The 16602-nt window shown below is 42.4% G+C and overlaps 1 protein-coding gene across 6 annotated transcripts in view; it reads right to left on the reverse strand.

Annotated features, from left to right (window-relative positions):
- MIB2 (MIB E3 ubiquitin protein ligase 2) overlaps positions 1–16602 on the reverse strand; it is a 53626-nt gene that overhangs the window by 15829 nt on the left and 21195 nt on the right. For 4 of the 6 annotated variants that reach the window (XM_055799537.1, XM_055799535.1, XM_055799536.1 and 1 more), the window contains 5 exons: positions 9085–9191; positions 5623–5817; positions 4119–4261; positions 2012–2119; positions 664–768 (listed from right to left, as the gene is read on the reverse strand). In XM_055799537.1, coding sequence (XP_055655512.1) covers positions 664–768; positions 2012–2119; positions 4119–4261; positions 5623–5817; positions 9085–9191 — 658 coding nt within the window. Of the gene's footprint in view, positions 1–663; positions 769–2011; positions 2120–4118; positions 4262–5622; positions 5818–9084; positions 9192–10670; positions 10947–16602 lie in introns of those variants that run through there. The other 2 variants (XM_027787493.2, XM_055799539.1) reach the window with 2 other exon arrangements.

Consider the following 16602-nt stretch of genomic DNA (forward strand, 5'->3'; position numbering starts at 1 on the left):
AAGAGTAGTTTCGCAGGCGGCACTCCTGCTGTGTGAAAAGAAGCACTGAACAGCGACACACTCGCAGACAGCTCCCACTTCAAGGACACCAGAGGGTTCTCAGCAGTTTCTCTATTGCTGGTTTTACATAAGAAGGGTTTCCCAGACACATCACAAATGTCTGGAGAGGAAGGTGGTGAAACAACAAAACACAGTCTGAAGAACCCTGAGACAATTGATAAAATTTGGACTAGGAAAGGTTTCCTCTGTGCATTTAATTGCTCCTGGAGGATACCTGTATTCTGCTTTTTAGGCATACTGGTCTGATCAGGCCGTTTCTCTACTTGGACACTTCCCTGCCTTGTTCCAGGGAATTAGGGATGGCGTAAGAGGACTTGTTTACTGTGGTTAGTGAAACCTCTTATCTGACTTACTGGTAGCCAAATCCTTTGTCAGATTCCCCCTTTACCCACTTTTGTTTGGGTGCTGCACTGGGATTGTACTACTGATAGCCAACAGCACCAGGCAACATTTATTCTGCAAGGCTTTAGCAGTCCCAGAAAGGTCTGTGTGCTCACTGACCAGCAGTGATACTGGAGGGCAATGCAAGCCCAGCCACTAGTACTAATTGCTTGGGAAAACTCAGGAAGTTACTGGACTGTCCTGGAACTGGCGCACACTCACAGGTGCCATTTCATCTGTCCACTCCCCATGACCAGGTTGGAATCGCTTCACTGTTTCCATATCATCTATCACCCGGACAACATCACCAACCCAAAAGGTGTTGAGCTACAAGAAAAAGAAAGTCATAAGCTTTTGGGGGACGAAGCCAGGAAAAAAAAAGTGATCAGCCCCTCCACCCCACCCCCACCCTCAGGAAACAGAACCAAACAAGAAGCCCATCGACTCAAAAAACAACAAGGCATTACACAACGTAAGTAAGACTAACAAGAAATCTGTAATCACTCCACTGCAAAATAAACATGGTCCAAGGGCTGGGGTATTTCTGTTTTAAGCCAAGTGCACATGTAAGTAGGGAAATAATCTGGGACAGAACGTGTTTTTTATTTTTCTTTCTTCTTCTTCAAACCATTTATAATTAATACCAGTATAAAGTACATATGGAACTTTCCTTGGTCTGTCTCCTCACTATACCTGACTCGGCACTGGAGATTTTAATTCGCTTTAATAAGGAAGTTAAATCTCTTTGTTACTTGAAACAGAAAAGGGAAACCAGAGCTTATCTGTACCGGTAATTTGCCAGATGCTCCCTCTGCTCACTGAGCTAAGAAAGGAGCACTGTCAAAACACACTTTTCAAAGCAGACTAATTCTGCACAAAGCAGTAAGACACTGCATTTTCCATTGGTATTAGAGTTTTTAGCATTGTGACCTTGTTCAGATCTTTCAGAATTTTGTAGTCTGCCAGCAGCTCCTCCTATACCTATTAGCCCTGTTTCTAATCATCCACCTCAGATTTCCAGACCTCAAACCTCCAGGGAAGGCCAGAGCTATGAGCTTTAGAAATACAGACACAAAATTAAAAGAGCTGGATTAAAGACTCGGGTCATTCAGAATAATCAGAGAGAAGCAAGACAAAGAAAGGTGTGAGACAGAGAGTAACATCAAGACACAAGAACAAGGAAGAAAACAAAATCAAACGGAAATTACGTGGAAGAACATTCATTACAGATGAAAGGTAGCTGCAGAAGGATGAGTACTGTAGGTCTGTTACCACTCTTATCAAAGAAGCTGAAATTAAGAACTGGAATTTACCTTAAGAACTTACAACATTTCAAATGCAAAGTTTCATAAAACTGGACAGCCTAGTAGCCCAGCTCCCACCGCCTGCAACCATCTGTCTCAGCGCTGACGACTTGCAGGAAATTCTGCTGAGAACTACTGCTTTTAGAACAGCAGTGTATTCCTTCAGCACTTACTGGAGACACATTGTGTCCTAACACAGCAGGCTAAATGGCAGATATTCCCTGCAGCATTTCTAGTTCTGACCAAGCTCGCTTATCAGCACCTACCTTAGTCAGAGCTCCAGGATGGAAAGTCCAGCGGGTTTCACTGTTGAACTGGACCCTCACGTCCCCTCTGTCCGTGATTCTGTGCACAGTCCCTGTCTGGCCAATGAACTTTTGATAGGAAAAAAAAAAAAAAAAAGAAAAAAAAAAGAGTAGGGGAAACCCCCTGAATAAATAACATTGCCTAATAGGAGGAAAGCAGGCATCCAAGGCATAGATGGCTAAAATACCCAACATTTCCAATTCACAGACTAACACTGCTTCCAAACCTCCTTTAAATGAGATGCAGTCGCTTTTCTGCAAAAGGAGAAAGGCTGCTTAGAAGCTCCTCTAAAGTGGCAACATTTTGAGGGAGAACGATGATAGGGACACAAAGTGTGAAAATTCTTGAAAATGCAGAACAAATTGTCCTCCTCTTTCCAAATGACAAAGGTGGGCAGATTACAACATTGCTCTGCAGTACAATACCAGCAAGGCATGCTCGGAGAGAACAAGAAGGGAGCATGGCAGAGGAGACTACAGAACACAAAGTATAGCTGTGTAGGGTGGTATTCAATATCTGTTGATTCTGGCAGGTCCTGAGCAGCTGATAGTTTTGAAGGAGACAAAAAGTCCTGATTTCTGAGATGACACGAAATTACTGTTTCTCTGTTTGCTATCCCTCTCTACACCTGCATTCACCAACAGGAATTCAGAAGTACAGAGGTTTAACAACCTAGCAGACTATGTTAGCTACTCAGCACCATTCAAGACCTACAGCTTTGGGGATGAAGACTTCAGCTAAAATAAAAAAATTGTGGCTCCACTGACAGCCTTCTTAAACTTCTTGCCAGAAGATGGTAAGTTTCTGCCTGCCACACTTAAAAAAACCCGCAACAAACCCAAAGACCAATGCTCAGTTAATAATTTCCACATTGAAACTGCAATGACATTGTTTATCTTGACATTTCAAAGCATGATTTCAAAAAGACCACTCTTCTACAGGGCACGTTGGGCTAGGATACATATGTAAGACATCCGTATAATTTTATAGCACTGTTTCAAATACCAAAGTTTCAGACAGCTCTGTCTGAATCAGACCTGCAGGTTATTCAGCTTACTGACTCAAGTGTAGTGGGCATTTGGGTCACTTGTGGCTATACGCTTCCCTTCCTCTGCAAAAAAACACTTCCTCTGCAAAAAAACACTTTTATACAAGTTATTAATACAGGCTCAGAGACAGGTCTTATTACTGTAACTGTGAGTACCAAAATGCGATGCTGTCTCACAGTAAATCTACTGCTCAACAGGAGTACTGCCTTCTTCAATATGTGAGGGTAATTTAATCTATTTTGGGCAATTTCTGTAGAATATTAAAATCCAAGAAAGTTGACTTTTAAGGAGAAACAAAGCAAAGACCTTTTAATCTAAATGGCAAATTTATTAATTTAGCTGTTACCATTTCATCTGAGTGTAAGCCCACACCGAATGTTCACAGCCCCTTGCAGACTTACTTTCACGATGGCCCCCTGAGATGCTATACCACAGTAATAGGTGTCATTTCTGTCTTTACTTCCTCTACTGAGTTGGGGTTTTTTAAGACAACAGGTAACAACAAACTGATAGCTCTTCAAACTATAGACAAGACAACAGGCTAAGCTCCAAGAACATCATATGGGCCGAGAAATTTTAGCCCTGGCCAGGGACACAGCCCACTGTTGACAAAACACATAGCTTTCATTAGTAGTAATGCACAGTAAAAAAAGAAGCCAAACGAGGAATGGATCCAGAACTCATTTAAAAACAAACCAGACGTTAGTTTTTTTTCTCTGGCTTAAGTGACTCTTAAGACACACTCTTTTGACCCATTGTAGACTCTTAGAAATTATGCAGGGCTCCACAAGACAATTCTCATACAACCCAAACTTATCTGAACCTAAAAATAAATCTGACTCCAGTGTCCTATCAGGAAGAATCTGTATTTGTGATTCAGTCAACACAATATAAATGTAGAAGGTAACACGTTGCATAAAGATGTTCCGGGAACTTCCTAGCCAGTGCCTACTTATGTAGTCTGAGACAGTGACTGATAGATACATTCTCGAGAGAACAGGAGCAAGCAGAAGCATACCTCAGCCATTTTAGGGTTCCAGCCACCATGGCCCTCCTGCATCTCCCGCAAGATGTCGATGTCCAGCAAGCATTTCACTTTGTCCCCATGCTGGAACGGATGCCTGTCCGTGCTTTCTTTCCTCTGCAGCTCAGCTGGTTTTCCTAAAGGGGAGAATGACACCACCCACATACACAAGGGATGCAATAACACGCATTGTGTCTCATTTGGCTTTGTAACAAGGGTTGCAAATTAGCATAGGCTTAACTGGGGCAGAACGGTGTAAAACTGGTTTTCTGTTGTGGAGCATGCCCTACACACTCCGTGGGGCAGCACTACGTAGACAGATCAAGAGGATTTAGCTCTAACTGGATATCGACCTAACAGGAGGGAGTTCTGACACAACACAATTTTGTTCCTTGCCAGAGAGGGGAATGCCTTTGAACAATGGCTCTCACGTCACATCAGGTATCAGTAGCTGTTCTTAGCAGTTCAGTCACCCACAACTGTTGTTCAGCAGACACACCCCCACAGAACTCCAAGTAAGTTCTCTTCCACGGGCAGCCACATAGCTTGCTTTGTGAAGTGCTCTACCCTCCTAGCTTTCCCATGCACCAAGAGGCCATACCCCTGGAAATAAGCTCCTCATCCAACCCTTCCCTTCCCTCATGCCCTTTGCCAAGCTGCACAGGGAAAGTAAAGAATGAGAAAGGCCTGATTCTGCTCCTGCAGACTCAAGAACAGACCATTCTGTTTTCCTTCAGGGGAGCAAAAGACGGCCCGGGCACCTCATTAAAAAAAGTACAACTAAATTGCACCTTAGTAAAATATGCTGCGAGTTCAAAAATATGAGTAGTTTCCTTGGTTTCGTTAAGAGTTAAGAGGAAAGGTGGATTGCAGCAAGTTGCCAATGTAGACATCACTTTTTCCCATTGCTTTTTCTTATCTCCCTGCTAGGCAAGTATTTGGAAGCTTCATTCTCAGAAATCTCCCTTTTGTCACATTCCCCTTCAACACACTTTTTTGGTCCACCAGAACAATAATATCTGCTCTCTAAAAGCACAGTGAACACGAGCTGGACCACTGCTTGCCTGAAGAATGGAAAACTTTGGATTACCAAAACTGACACTGGGTTGAATTCTCTGCTGCCAGACGCAGGTGCATCCAAGGGCATTTCATGCATTTGCAGCAGCAAGAAGTTGCCTTGGCAGAAGATGCCTCCTTGGGAAACAGCTGTGGGCATCTGATGAGTTTATCTTACCACTGAAAAGGCCAAAGTACTAATTAACCAGCTGGAAATAAAGCAGTATGCTCACACACAGACCACTTCTTTAAATGGTACATATTTACGTGGGAACTTTATAAAACCACCTGCTGATTTTCTGTCTTCCATGCAAAATGGCTTCAATGTCACAAAATAGTAGCGTGAATTAGAGTTTCTCAGCAGAAGACTTGGGTTTTTTTGTTGGGTTTTTGTTTTGGTTTTTCTTGGTTTGGTTTTTTTTTTTTTTTTTTCTTTACACACCTAATTTTGGGAGATGCTCTTTGTAGTAAAAGCCACCGGATGCCTCCACAGTACATTTCAGGTCCACTTTTCCCTTGTGTCCAACTCTGTAGACATTTGTAGTACCATCAGACCACGTGACGCTGGCCACACTGCGTCCCGTCTCTACATCCCAGCCACGGATATCAACAACACGTCCAGTTTTACCTTCACCACCTGATGGAAAAAGAGGGGAAATAGTGTCCAGCTTGCATTTTCACTGAGACAAATACACAGGAATCCACCCGACACTGGAATGTTTACTGAGATATGACTTAATGACTTTTTTATCTTAACTAAGGAAAAAACAAGGAAAAAACTTGTCAGTTCTCCAGCTATTCACAACAGAGGAGTAGGCACAGAGCCCAAAGTCAACAGCTTGGGGCAGATGCAATTCTGACAGAGAAGCTGCCACCAGGAAGGATCTCTGTGGCCAGCTTTATATGTTGAACAGAAGCACACAGGTCTGCTTCACTGACGGCATACTGCTGCTGCCAGAAGCAATGCCCTCCAGTCAAGCATTCTTTATATACATCAAAGAAGGAAATCACAACAACAACAACAACATATTCAGCAGCTCACAGAGCTTCCTCACAGCTTGCATGATTCACCTTGATCTGCAGAAGAGATCTCTGTCACCTTTTTAATCAGGGAAATTAAACCCCAAGACAACTCAGCTTGACCAACTGCAAGAGTATCCCTACATTAAACTCACCGAAAGCCAGCCAGCCACACATTTACTTTGGAATACAAATATGGAAAAGCTGAATTCTGTGTAAAAGCAGCCATCCCTCCTGATGTACAGAAACCCTGCCTAGCTGGGCCACGCACAGTGTCATGGCACCACACTGTGGCAAGATAAAAACACAGCACTGTTGTAAAATCCACCCAAAAACTTTAATCTCTCCCCAGTGCCAGTCAAGTGGGGAATATCAAGTAAAGTTTGCTCTGGTACTTCTCTTCCCCTGCCCAAGCAAGGAGGAGGGCTACTGAAACAATCCAGAACAGGAGGATGTGGTCTGTGAGAAGGTAGATCTGGCTGGGCTCAAGGGACACACTCTCATCCGAGAGACAACAGGCTTTCCCAAACTGGGACAGCAGTATCTGTCTGTCTCACTGAGTGGACAGTGAGCTTCTAATTGCCTGCAAAGTCTTGGAATTTCATAGCTTAAAGGAATTAACTTCCTCATCTAACTGCCTATTCATCTAAAAAGCATAATACAGACAAACTAGCAGGCTTTCAGTTCTGTCAATGACAGGAACACACCCTTAGAGGGCTGGTCTGAGAATCAGAATGTCCCAATAGCTCTTGATTTCTACTGGAGGAAAAATATTTTTTAAATCCTATCTGCCTTTAAAATCTCTCCCTAAAAATAGCAGGCGGATCCTAGTTCTGTACACTGCAGAGAGTTACAAGATCAGCACTTCAGATATCCATCCACCCACAGGAATATTATCTAGGAAAACACAATTTAAGTTAGCAAAAGCATTTCTATGATGTAACCTTCCTAGCTATGGCTAAAAAAAGCCTTCCAGGTTAGAATCCAGATCCTAGCAATAGGGCAGCTAACAGTAATTTTCATCTCCCTTTCTGCAGATAACCATAAACAACTGTCCAGTCCAAAATGAGCCAGGGTGACAGCTCTTAGAAAAGGAGGCTACGTCCAAGATGCAGTCACTGGCCACAGGAAGGGAGAGCCTCTGGACCGTACCAGCATTCAACTATGGGAACAGAGGGATCTTGCATCAACACCGTGTTCTTTTGACTACACTGTTCATGCAGACAGGTTGCAGCAGACGGCTGTCCTCTCCCCGCTCTTTCAGTCTGTAAGAAACCTGGTAGGTACCCCTGGCCTCAAATTAGTGCTGATGGAAACTTAGCACCAGTGACAAAAGAACTTGATGTTTGTCTGTTGCAGTGGGGGATTCAGACTGAACAACAACAACAACAACAAAAAGTAATCTCCCCCCTCGCCCTGTTCAGATGCTTTTCTCCGAGGAGGGCACTTCTTTCCACTTCCATAGTGTTTAGACTTCGAGAAATAGTAGTAAGGAAAAACAGGTATTCAATGAAAAAGTTGAAGTGACTGAAGAGCTGCCAGGGCCCACCCTGACCACAGCAGAGAAAAAAAGTTTGGTCAATTGACAAATTTTGCAGTCAGTGCTAATATTTGCAAAGGGTATCAGGCGTACTAAAAAGACACCGGCAAATAAAAGTAAGACCATTCCATCAGATTTCTCAACTAGCTGCTATTGCCCTTACCTGACACACCAGACTACATGATCAATACAAAAACTGAGCAGGAACCTATCACAGAGTTTGCAAGGTTATTTATTCTCACTTACACATGTTACCTCCTTAAACAGAAATAGAGTTGATGTGTCAGGAAGCTAAGGTCAGAAGAGCAAATGGCTATGGATGGGGGCAGCTCCATCAAAGACAGGGCAGTATTAGAGAGCAGCTAAGTGGCTGGCCTTATGTTTCTTCTCACTTGTCTTGCACGTGTAACTGCCTTCAGGTCACAATCATTGTAAGCAACACAAGACTCAGACATGTAAATGTTGATCTGCTCTCAAAAGGATGGATAAGCTCTACTGAACATAAGCTTCTTTTGCTCTCAGACCCTGCAAGTATCCATGTCCTCCACTGAACCCAGAGCTGCAATAAATGGTGGAGTCAGCACTGGAAACCTTTGGACTTACAGCTTGATTATTAAGGTAAAAAAGAAGCTGTAAACATTACCACGTGTACAAGGTTCTGAACTAGAGACAGACGGTAAAGTTTCCTTAACCCTGTAGCACTACATTGAAATTGGTTATCAGTGAACTGGACACAGTCAATACACCCCAAGAGCAGCTCCAGAAAAGGCACGTTTGTCCCTTTGCATTTCCAGCCTGAAGTTACAATTCATACAGAAAGCAGAAACCATTCTCCAGCAACCACAGCAAACAGTTCTTCATTAATGCTCCATGTGAAACACTCCCTACAGATCATTTCTCTTCACTGTTCTTAAGTGTCCAAATAAGAATATTCTGAAGAACTCCAAAGGAAAAAGGAATACTGGTCACAAAGTCAAACAAACCTTATTCCTACTATGAATGGAAGCTTTTTCAGGAAAAGACAGATATTTATTTTCTTAGAACATGGTGTACAGTTATAGTTCTATACAAGATCTTCCAGGATAGTTCCCATGAGTCTTCACATCTATGAAATAGAAGCAGCAAAATTTCCCTCCCACACCCTGAATGAATGCGAGTTTATGTCACAGGTATGCTTTTAAACAAATATTATTGAACACTCTAACGAACAGCAACCTGCATCACCTGAACAGCTCCTCTAGAAGCTACTGCTCAGCATATGTGTTTTCAAGTAGCAATTTGGCAAAAAAAAAATTAAAAAAAAAATCTAATGGTGTTTTACAGGACGTCCTGAAAGAAACTTACCATCCTGGTTACCCCACTCCCAGTCAGGGCCACGGACAACTTTAGCCCCCTGGAAAGTCCCTTTTAATGTGATGCGAGTCAAATTCTGTCGAGGACTCACTAGGACTCTAGAAAAACAAAATAAGAGAAAACAAATTAATTTAATGCTACATTCACGCTTTATAAAGCTCTGTTCCAACCAAGGTCTGTTACATGAGGACCAAGTATACCACACTTACATATGGAAAAACATGGCCTGAGTTCTGAAGGGCATGTAAGAAGTGAGAAAAAACAATAAAACAGCTGAACAGGGTCTTTGATCCTAAAAGCTGGTCTCCACAGGAAGGTCAGGGTACTTGGGCACTGTTCCACTGATGGCAGAGAGACAACAAGCGAGTAATACACTGGGCTAAAAGATGACCCAGGTTTATCTTTCAGTATTATCAACTATTGTGCGATCCATGACGAGCTTTAAAAAAGTACTGTGTTTCTCTCCTCTGTGGGATGCAGGTAACTGGGAACAGAAGCTGCTATGTGAGCATGAGGAACAGGCACACTTCAGTGACAGTCTGTGGAGACAAGCACAGATCTACACACAAGCAGCAGGACTGCAGTGGGATCTCTCTCTCGTGTTGTTAGACACCAGAACGTCATGTTGCTGAATCAGGAAGCTGAACATACATAAACACAAAGACTCAAAATGATAACATTCACTCACACACAGCATGCTTAGCCATGGAGAAAAAGGTTCATGCTTCTTTCAGAACTTCAAGAGTCTTGAGGGGGCTGTGTAGAGCAAGATTCAAATCTAGTAGCTCCAAAGAAGAAAAACTTCCCCACATGCTCTAGGAGATGCACAGGCCACAAATTACATTAGGGCAAGGCAGCTCACCGAGGGCAAAGTACAATTATTGTGTATGCATGCAAATTAATACTCTTTAACTATTCACCAGCATTCTACAGCATAATGTGCATTTACAAAATCTGGATTTAGCAACTTCACCTCATTGCCTACACAGAGCAGGGGAGACCTGCTACAAATATCATCACGCAATCCTAAACATCACAGCAGGAAGACATGATAGTTTTCATTGCCAGCTATGCCACTTACAATCCACATGCTTCCCAAAGAACACCATCCAAGTCAACATCTCACACAATTAAAATATCTTTATAACACAGCCTCTGATAACTGGGGGTGGGGGGGTGTAGAAGAGAGAGGAGTAAGGAGAAAGTAACTTCTACAGAAAGTCTGACATCACTTCAGAGGGAGAGTGAAATTGAATTTCAGCTGCCCTTGTACCCCATCGTTCCACTGAAGGCAATGCTTGGGGACATTACTAGGGTGCGCACTGCCCAAAAGCACATGTTAATGGCTCGGGCAGTCTCCTAGCTCAAAGCCATAAGGAGTTCAGCACATTTCGTAACCTAAGCTGCAGACTGCACAGCCTAGGTCACTTACTGAAAAGCAGAGCAGATTAGACCAGCAGTGCTGTGGCTAGACTGTTTCCAGGATAACAAAGACCTTTCTATCTGCCCTGCAATCCACACCACAGGCATACACACCACTCCATCTTAAGAAAAAAGAAAGAAAAAAAAATACCTACGTGATAGTAAACAGGGGGTCTGATGTCCTGTTAAAGCAGCTTCCAATTCCCATAATCTTACAGCAGCTTCACTGCTGGTTTTGTGTGTGCTGTTCCTAGTTTCTGTTGCCTAGCAGAAAGCTTTCTCATGAGATACCAAGCCACCAAAGTCCTTAAGGACCTGTTTGCGTTGCTCGCTCAGGATACAATCCACTTCTCTAGGTGACCGCAAAGATGCCACAATCCATACCCACAACTGCGCACCTCCTCCTGACAGGCTCTTGGCAACTCCCAGACCAGACAGAGCAAAACCAAGTTCAGCAGCTGTTCTGCAGGGGAAGGGGAGGGGAAGCCTACCCAGGGCAGTGCTGACCTCAGAATGCTGTATTTATTTTCCATCTAATACCTAGAGAGAGAAGGTGGAGACTCAGAAGGATAAAAAGCTTATGCCTGAACTTACTGTTTACTTATCCATCAAAAGCCTAAGTCTTTTTACCTTTCTTGCTTTACAACCTAACGTGTTTAAAAAGAGGGAGAGATTATTTACACTGTTCTTATAATTGTTGAATGTATCCAGATTGTAGTTTGACAGGAGGAAGATGAAGACTTTTTTGAATGGTTGAGATTTTGTCTGTTTTAAACACCATCAAGGCTAGCAGTTGTTACGAAAGAGAAGACAATGAAAAAGATGGCTAGAAAAAAGCTGAGCTAAAGAGAAACACTGACCAGCATTCATTTTATTGCACTGTGCTATGCACTACAGACTTGCTTCAAAAACCAGCATGGATTTGTGCACTACATCTTGAAACAGCCCAGCTACAACGTGTTATTTTCACTGTATTTTGTTGAATGTTTTTATAACAATTTATCAAAGATGCCTTAGTCAAGCCCTGAGACAAAAACTCACAAAAACGTATTTCTCTAGCTCAAACCCTGCTCTTGCAGGGGAAGGGTTTCAATGCAAACATTCTAGGTGACAGCAAAACAAAGCACCAAGCTAAGCTTAAGCAAGGTATTTAAACAGCAAAATAACCACCACTCATTAAATACCTTTCATAATTTCCCTTTTTGTATAATCATGTAACAGCAGTTGCTTCCTCTCTCTCACATTAATCTGTCACTTTCAGTGAATTTTTTGGCTAGAGAATACAAAACCAAAGCTGACCAGTTCAGAAAGCTGAGCTTCCTTAAAGAAGAGAGAAGTGTAAGAAACTCCATCTCCCATTCTATTTAAATGCTGGAGGCAACCCACCACTACTGCCTTCTTCCCCTGGCCTCGCAAAAATTTTGACCTTGTCTTGAACCACACTGCTTACCAGCAACACCAAAAAAATGATGCCAGAACCAGATGTACTGAGCCAATACATCTTAGGTTTTAATCTAATTCAACATGTTTTGTTTCTAATACTGGATAACAACCAAAGTTATTAGTGTGTTGCAAAAATACCCTAGGGATAAATTTAATCACTGCAATATTGCCTTTAATACAATTTTAATTATGACAGCCAAAGTCTGCAGCCATTTCTGCCCTACAAATTCCAATGATATTAAATTACTAGAGTCCAGAAAAGACTTGGGAGCATGTACTGTACAGAATGAAGCTATGTCTCTCTTCAGCATGCTGGGAACCACCCCCCTGTGGATATTCTGCCTGTGCTCAAATTTCACCAAGGTGCTTGCAGAGCCTTTCAGATCACCCAGAGCTATGCTCCAGACGGCTACAAAAAAAGCATCACCCATGCTTTACAGACAGAGATTTGAGACCCAAAACAACTGACCTGGAGAAGCTTAAGCAGAGACTGCTTTTAATCTGCAGTAGAGATCTGAAGCCCTGCATTAGTCAGAGCCCCTGCATACCAGGCACAGCTAATGTATCTTGCAAGACAAAGCCTTCTCCGCTGCAGAAAATTCTTATTTGAAGAAACAAGCACAACATAAGGAACTGGAAAGCAGAAGGGATGGTCACCCTGCAAGGTAGCAGGCCATAAATATTGTGTTCATCTGTTCAGAAAGACAGAGCTGTAAACTAGAATCTCAGCTCATGGTGGGTATAAACACACACTCCTTCTAGGATGTAAAGATCACACAGGTTACCCCAGGAAAAGCCAACACAAAGATCTCACAGAAACTACAATAAAACCAACCTCAACGATGAAATTCTAGATTCTCTAATCCTCCCTAGCAAAGCTTTTACTGAAGCACTTCCAGTAAAGGATAAAGGAAATTCTGACAGATGGCAAGCGGATGCCGATTGCTCAAGCATGAACCAGACTAAGACAAGGACGCTAGCGAGGGATCAGGATCACAGAAACCTATTTCAGGAACTGCCTTTAGCAAGACTTTCCATTGTCAAGCCTATCCTTCCTTGCCAAGGCACAGTTCTTCACAAAACTACCTGTATGTTTGTAACTTGGACTAAATGCTTGCTGGTTTTTTTGCTAACCTCCAAAGCTAACACATATCAAAGTCAGCTTTGGAAAGCCACAGTGGGCAAGATTTCAGACCAAGTCTACCAAATGTGAACTAAAACGTGGGGGCACGCACCTAAGACTCAACACTGTACTGCTGCCAGAAGGTTTTCTTAACTATGCTCTTAAGAGATATACACAGCCTTTACCACCAGCATATCGTACTGAGAATGATACAGAAGCACTTAGTGAGCGTACAAAGTCAAATGGCTTGTTATCATCCTTTCAACATGACTCTCAGTTCAAAACACAGGCTAAGGATGTTTTAGTGACTATTTCTCTTGCTTACAGTTTTGGTCATGTAATTCCAGAAAAGACAAAGATAAAATATGTCACTGAAATTTAATCCCTATTGCAGAAATCAAACAGAACATTCCAAAGTAAATAAGGGAAGCCCTAGTGTGGAGCTATGCCCTAGTGTTCTTTTTTTACGTGTTTTTTTAAGGAAGCACAGTTAAACGTTTTATCCGGTAAATCACAATGGGTTTTTTAAAAGTATAATTATACTCATTCATTACTAGAATTAATTCATAAATAAATTAATGTGAATAAATTAATACTGAATGAGCCTTTTTTTAAAAGTTAGAAACAAACATACACACAAGAGTCAGATTTTATTTAAAATGTTGCTCACCAAAATTTCTTAGCCTAGCAGCTTAAACTGACATCGTATAAATAACACATGTTGAAGAGGTTAATACAGTAAATAAACCCGCATTCTCGTTATTGCCTAGTAATCAAATGCCCAGCAGTTGTCACTCAGCTGCTGTATTAGTTCATGCTTACAGTATAAGCAGGCACAGATGGAAGGCTGGATTATTAAAGCTGCCTTGAATGGGTCTGCATTGCACACGCATACCTAAATGATAGCATGCACTTGTTCTTGTAATGTATCTGATTTAGAAATCCAACTGGTTAACTGGACTAGACTGAGCTGGTTTAAGAATTATGGCTGAAAAGAACTGCAAGCTCTGTTCTGACTACAGTACAAAACACAATGTGAGAAAATACTTGGTTTTCTAGTGCTTGATTACACAAAACATTTCCCTGTGTAGTTTGCTGGCTCCTCCAACTCCATTGTTCTCCAGGAAAAAAATAGGGCTTCTGAAAGATTGTTACGGTTCTGATTTATTAGTGAGTGAAGTCTAGAAAATAGCCTGGGTAAAATACACTACAACCCTGACACCAGGGAATATTACCAGTGCGCTTAACCATAAATGTTGCAACTGATGTATCCATGGCATTGCCAGCCATACAACGCCGCATTATGTAGTTTAGCTACCAGTAGAACGCTGCATTGTATAGTTTAGCTACTATAGTAGCTAGTAGTAGATAAGAACCTGCCCAAAACCAAGACATAAGCCCAGAGTGCTGAAACAGGGCCAGGAGAAAAGGTCATGAAAAGGATGCAAAGAAGAAGAGGAAGATGACAAAAAAGAGGATGAAGAAAGGGATGAAGGTGTCCCAAAGGACCACCAGAGGACCCCTGACCCATTAGGCCACACATGCATAGTAAGAGTGCAGATATGATAAGTAGTTCACGGAACTGTAAGGAATATGCCAGTAGTTTCTCAGAAATGTCATTAATACATATAGATCGGCCATCTAAAGATAAACAGTGAACAAAGTCGAGACGCGCGTTGGGTAGAACTTATCCCCCGTGCATCCGGTGCTGAAAATAAAGCCTGCCTGCTTTCCAGCCCTCCAAACCGGGTATTAGAGAGTTTTGTCCCTGATTATGTGGTGTCATCCCCTACTGAAATTCAGCTTAGCATCATCCCCCAGAAGGTGACGCATGCAAAATGCCACTGCTGCTTTTGCACTTGAATATAATAATACAAATATTTCGTATGAGCAGAGGATTATCTCAGATTTGATAATATGCAAAAATCACCAGTGTGCCTGACTATTCCAACCCTAACATCAACCTGGTGAGTTTTGCTTTGCTATCCTGCTTACAGACACTCATTTATCTTCCAATTACTAAGCATATATTGAGCAAACAGGTACACAATTGCAAAAAAAAGGTCTTCAGTGAAACTGAGCTGCCCTCTCTTTTAAAGTAAGGATGATAGCCTCTCCTAAAACAGCCATAAAATTCAAAATAAACAAGACCAATAAAAAATACCTGCAACTGGCAGATGTCAGGAAGGGATTACTCCAAATGGAAAAATACAAACAAAAGAAAAATATCAGTGCTTGCTTCCACCAGAGGTTCAAACTCAGGTCATTTAAGACCTGAAATAGCCTTCAGGTAAAGTGTCTTCAAAGCCTCTTTAGAAAACTGATTGGGAACCCTCTGCAGTGTCTGTCTGGGCTTAAGGCCTCCTAAATCCTAGGATTAGTGAGCTGCTACAAACAGTTATGTGTTGGCCTTGCCTAGGTTTAGCTGCACAGCTGCCAGACGGTGGGTCTGGCAACAGCAGTGCAGGTGGTAGCAATTCACTGCGTCTGGACATTACACTGCCATCTCCAAAACTGTCCCGCTAGAGGCCTTACCTTCCTCTGTCAAAGGATCAGTAATGGCAGCAGCTGCAAGACTGGATGCATGGCGATGCTCTCCCACAATGGACTAAGAATGGAGACCAGGGAGGACCTGGAAACTCCCAGATCTTGATCCTTGTTTCAAGAGACAACTGGTGTGACAGCTCAGTAATACAGCTGCATTCCATGGTTCTGCATTTGATCCCACTCATGGTAAGCCAAGGACTACAATCATGATATATTAGTAGCCCCTCCACCGCAATGCAAAACCAAGATTATGGGATGCTGACAAATTTTGCGGGCTGTGTCTCCATCCACTTGCCTTAGAAGCTTTCTGACTAATTCACACTCCAGTGAGTGGGTTGATCACAGCCCTTTGCCTGGGTCTTGAAAGCAACACACTGCTGCACTTGAAGCTCATTGTAAAGAACTGAAAGATACCCATTCCCTGCCAGAGAAAGGAGGCGAGGGAATCTTGATCTCTAAAGGAGACTCATTCTGTGTTTCACAGCCATCCAAACAACAGTGGGCAGCAACAAAACCAAGAAAACCCAAATCCACACAGCAGTTACCACGTCTTTTTAAATACACAGCTTTTTTTCGGTCCTTGGGGAGCTGCCAAAGGTTTTCTCTTCCGTTTTATTAAGCAAAAAAAATTGAGATGAATGATCTAAGCAACAGTCCTAGTGAGTCACAAGTATGCAATTTTTGTTCCTCGAAAAGGATGCTGCATTGCCTAAAGGCAACACGTCCTTACAGCTCAGACCTCAGTTATTGCAAAGAAACCGTCTCTATGGCAGTATTCAAAGGTGATCTCCCTCCATGCCCCTCACTTCACTTTTTTTTTAATATCAGAACATTCCACTCAATGCAGAGCAAGCTATGGAACACTAGACCAACAAATCATAGGATTAGACTTGCACTGAAGCAAAGGTGTTCCTACTTCTTCCTGCTCCTGCCCTGCAAGACATTTCCGAGTAAAATCGTTTCATTTTGCCAGC

This window comes from Falco peregrinus, chromosome 3 (assembly GCF_023634155.1).
Source record: "Falco peregrinus isolate bFalPer1 chromosome 3, bFalPer1.pri, whole genome shotgun sequence".
Classification (NCBI taxonomy): Eukaryota; Metazoa; Chordata; class Aves; order Falconiformes; family Falconidae; genus Falco; species Falco peregrinus.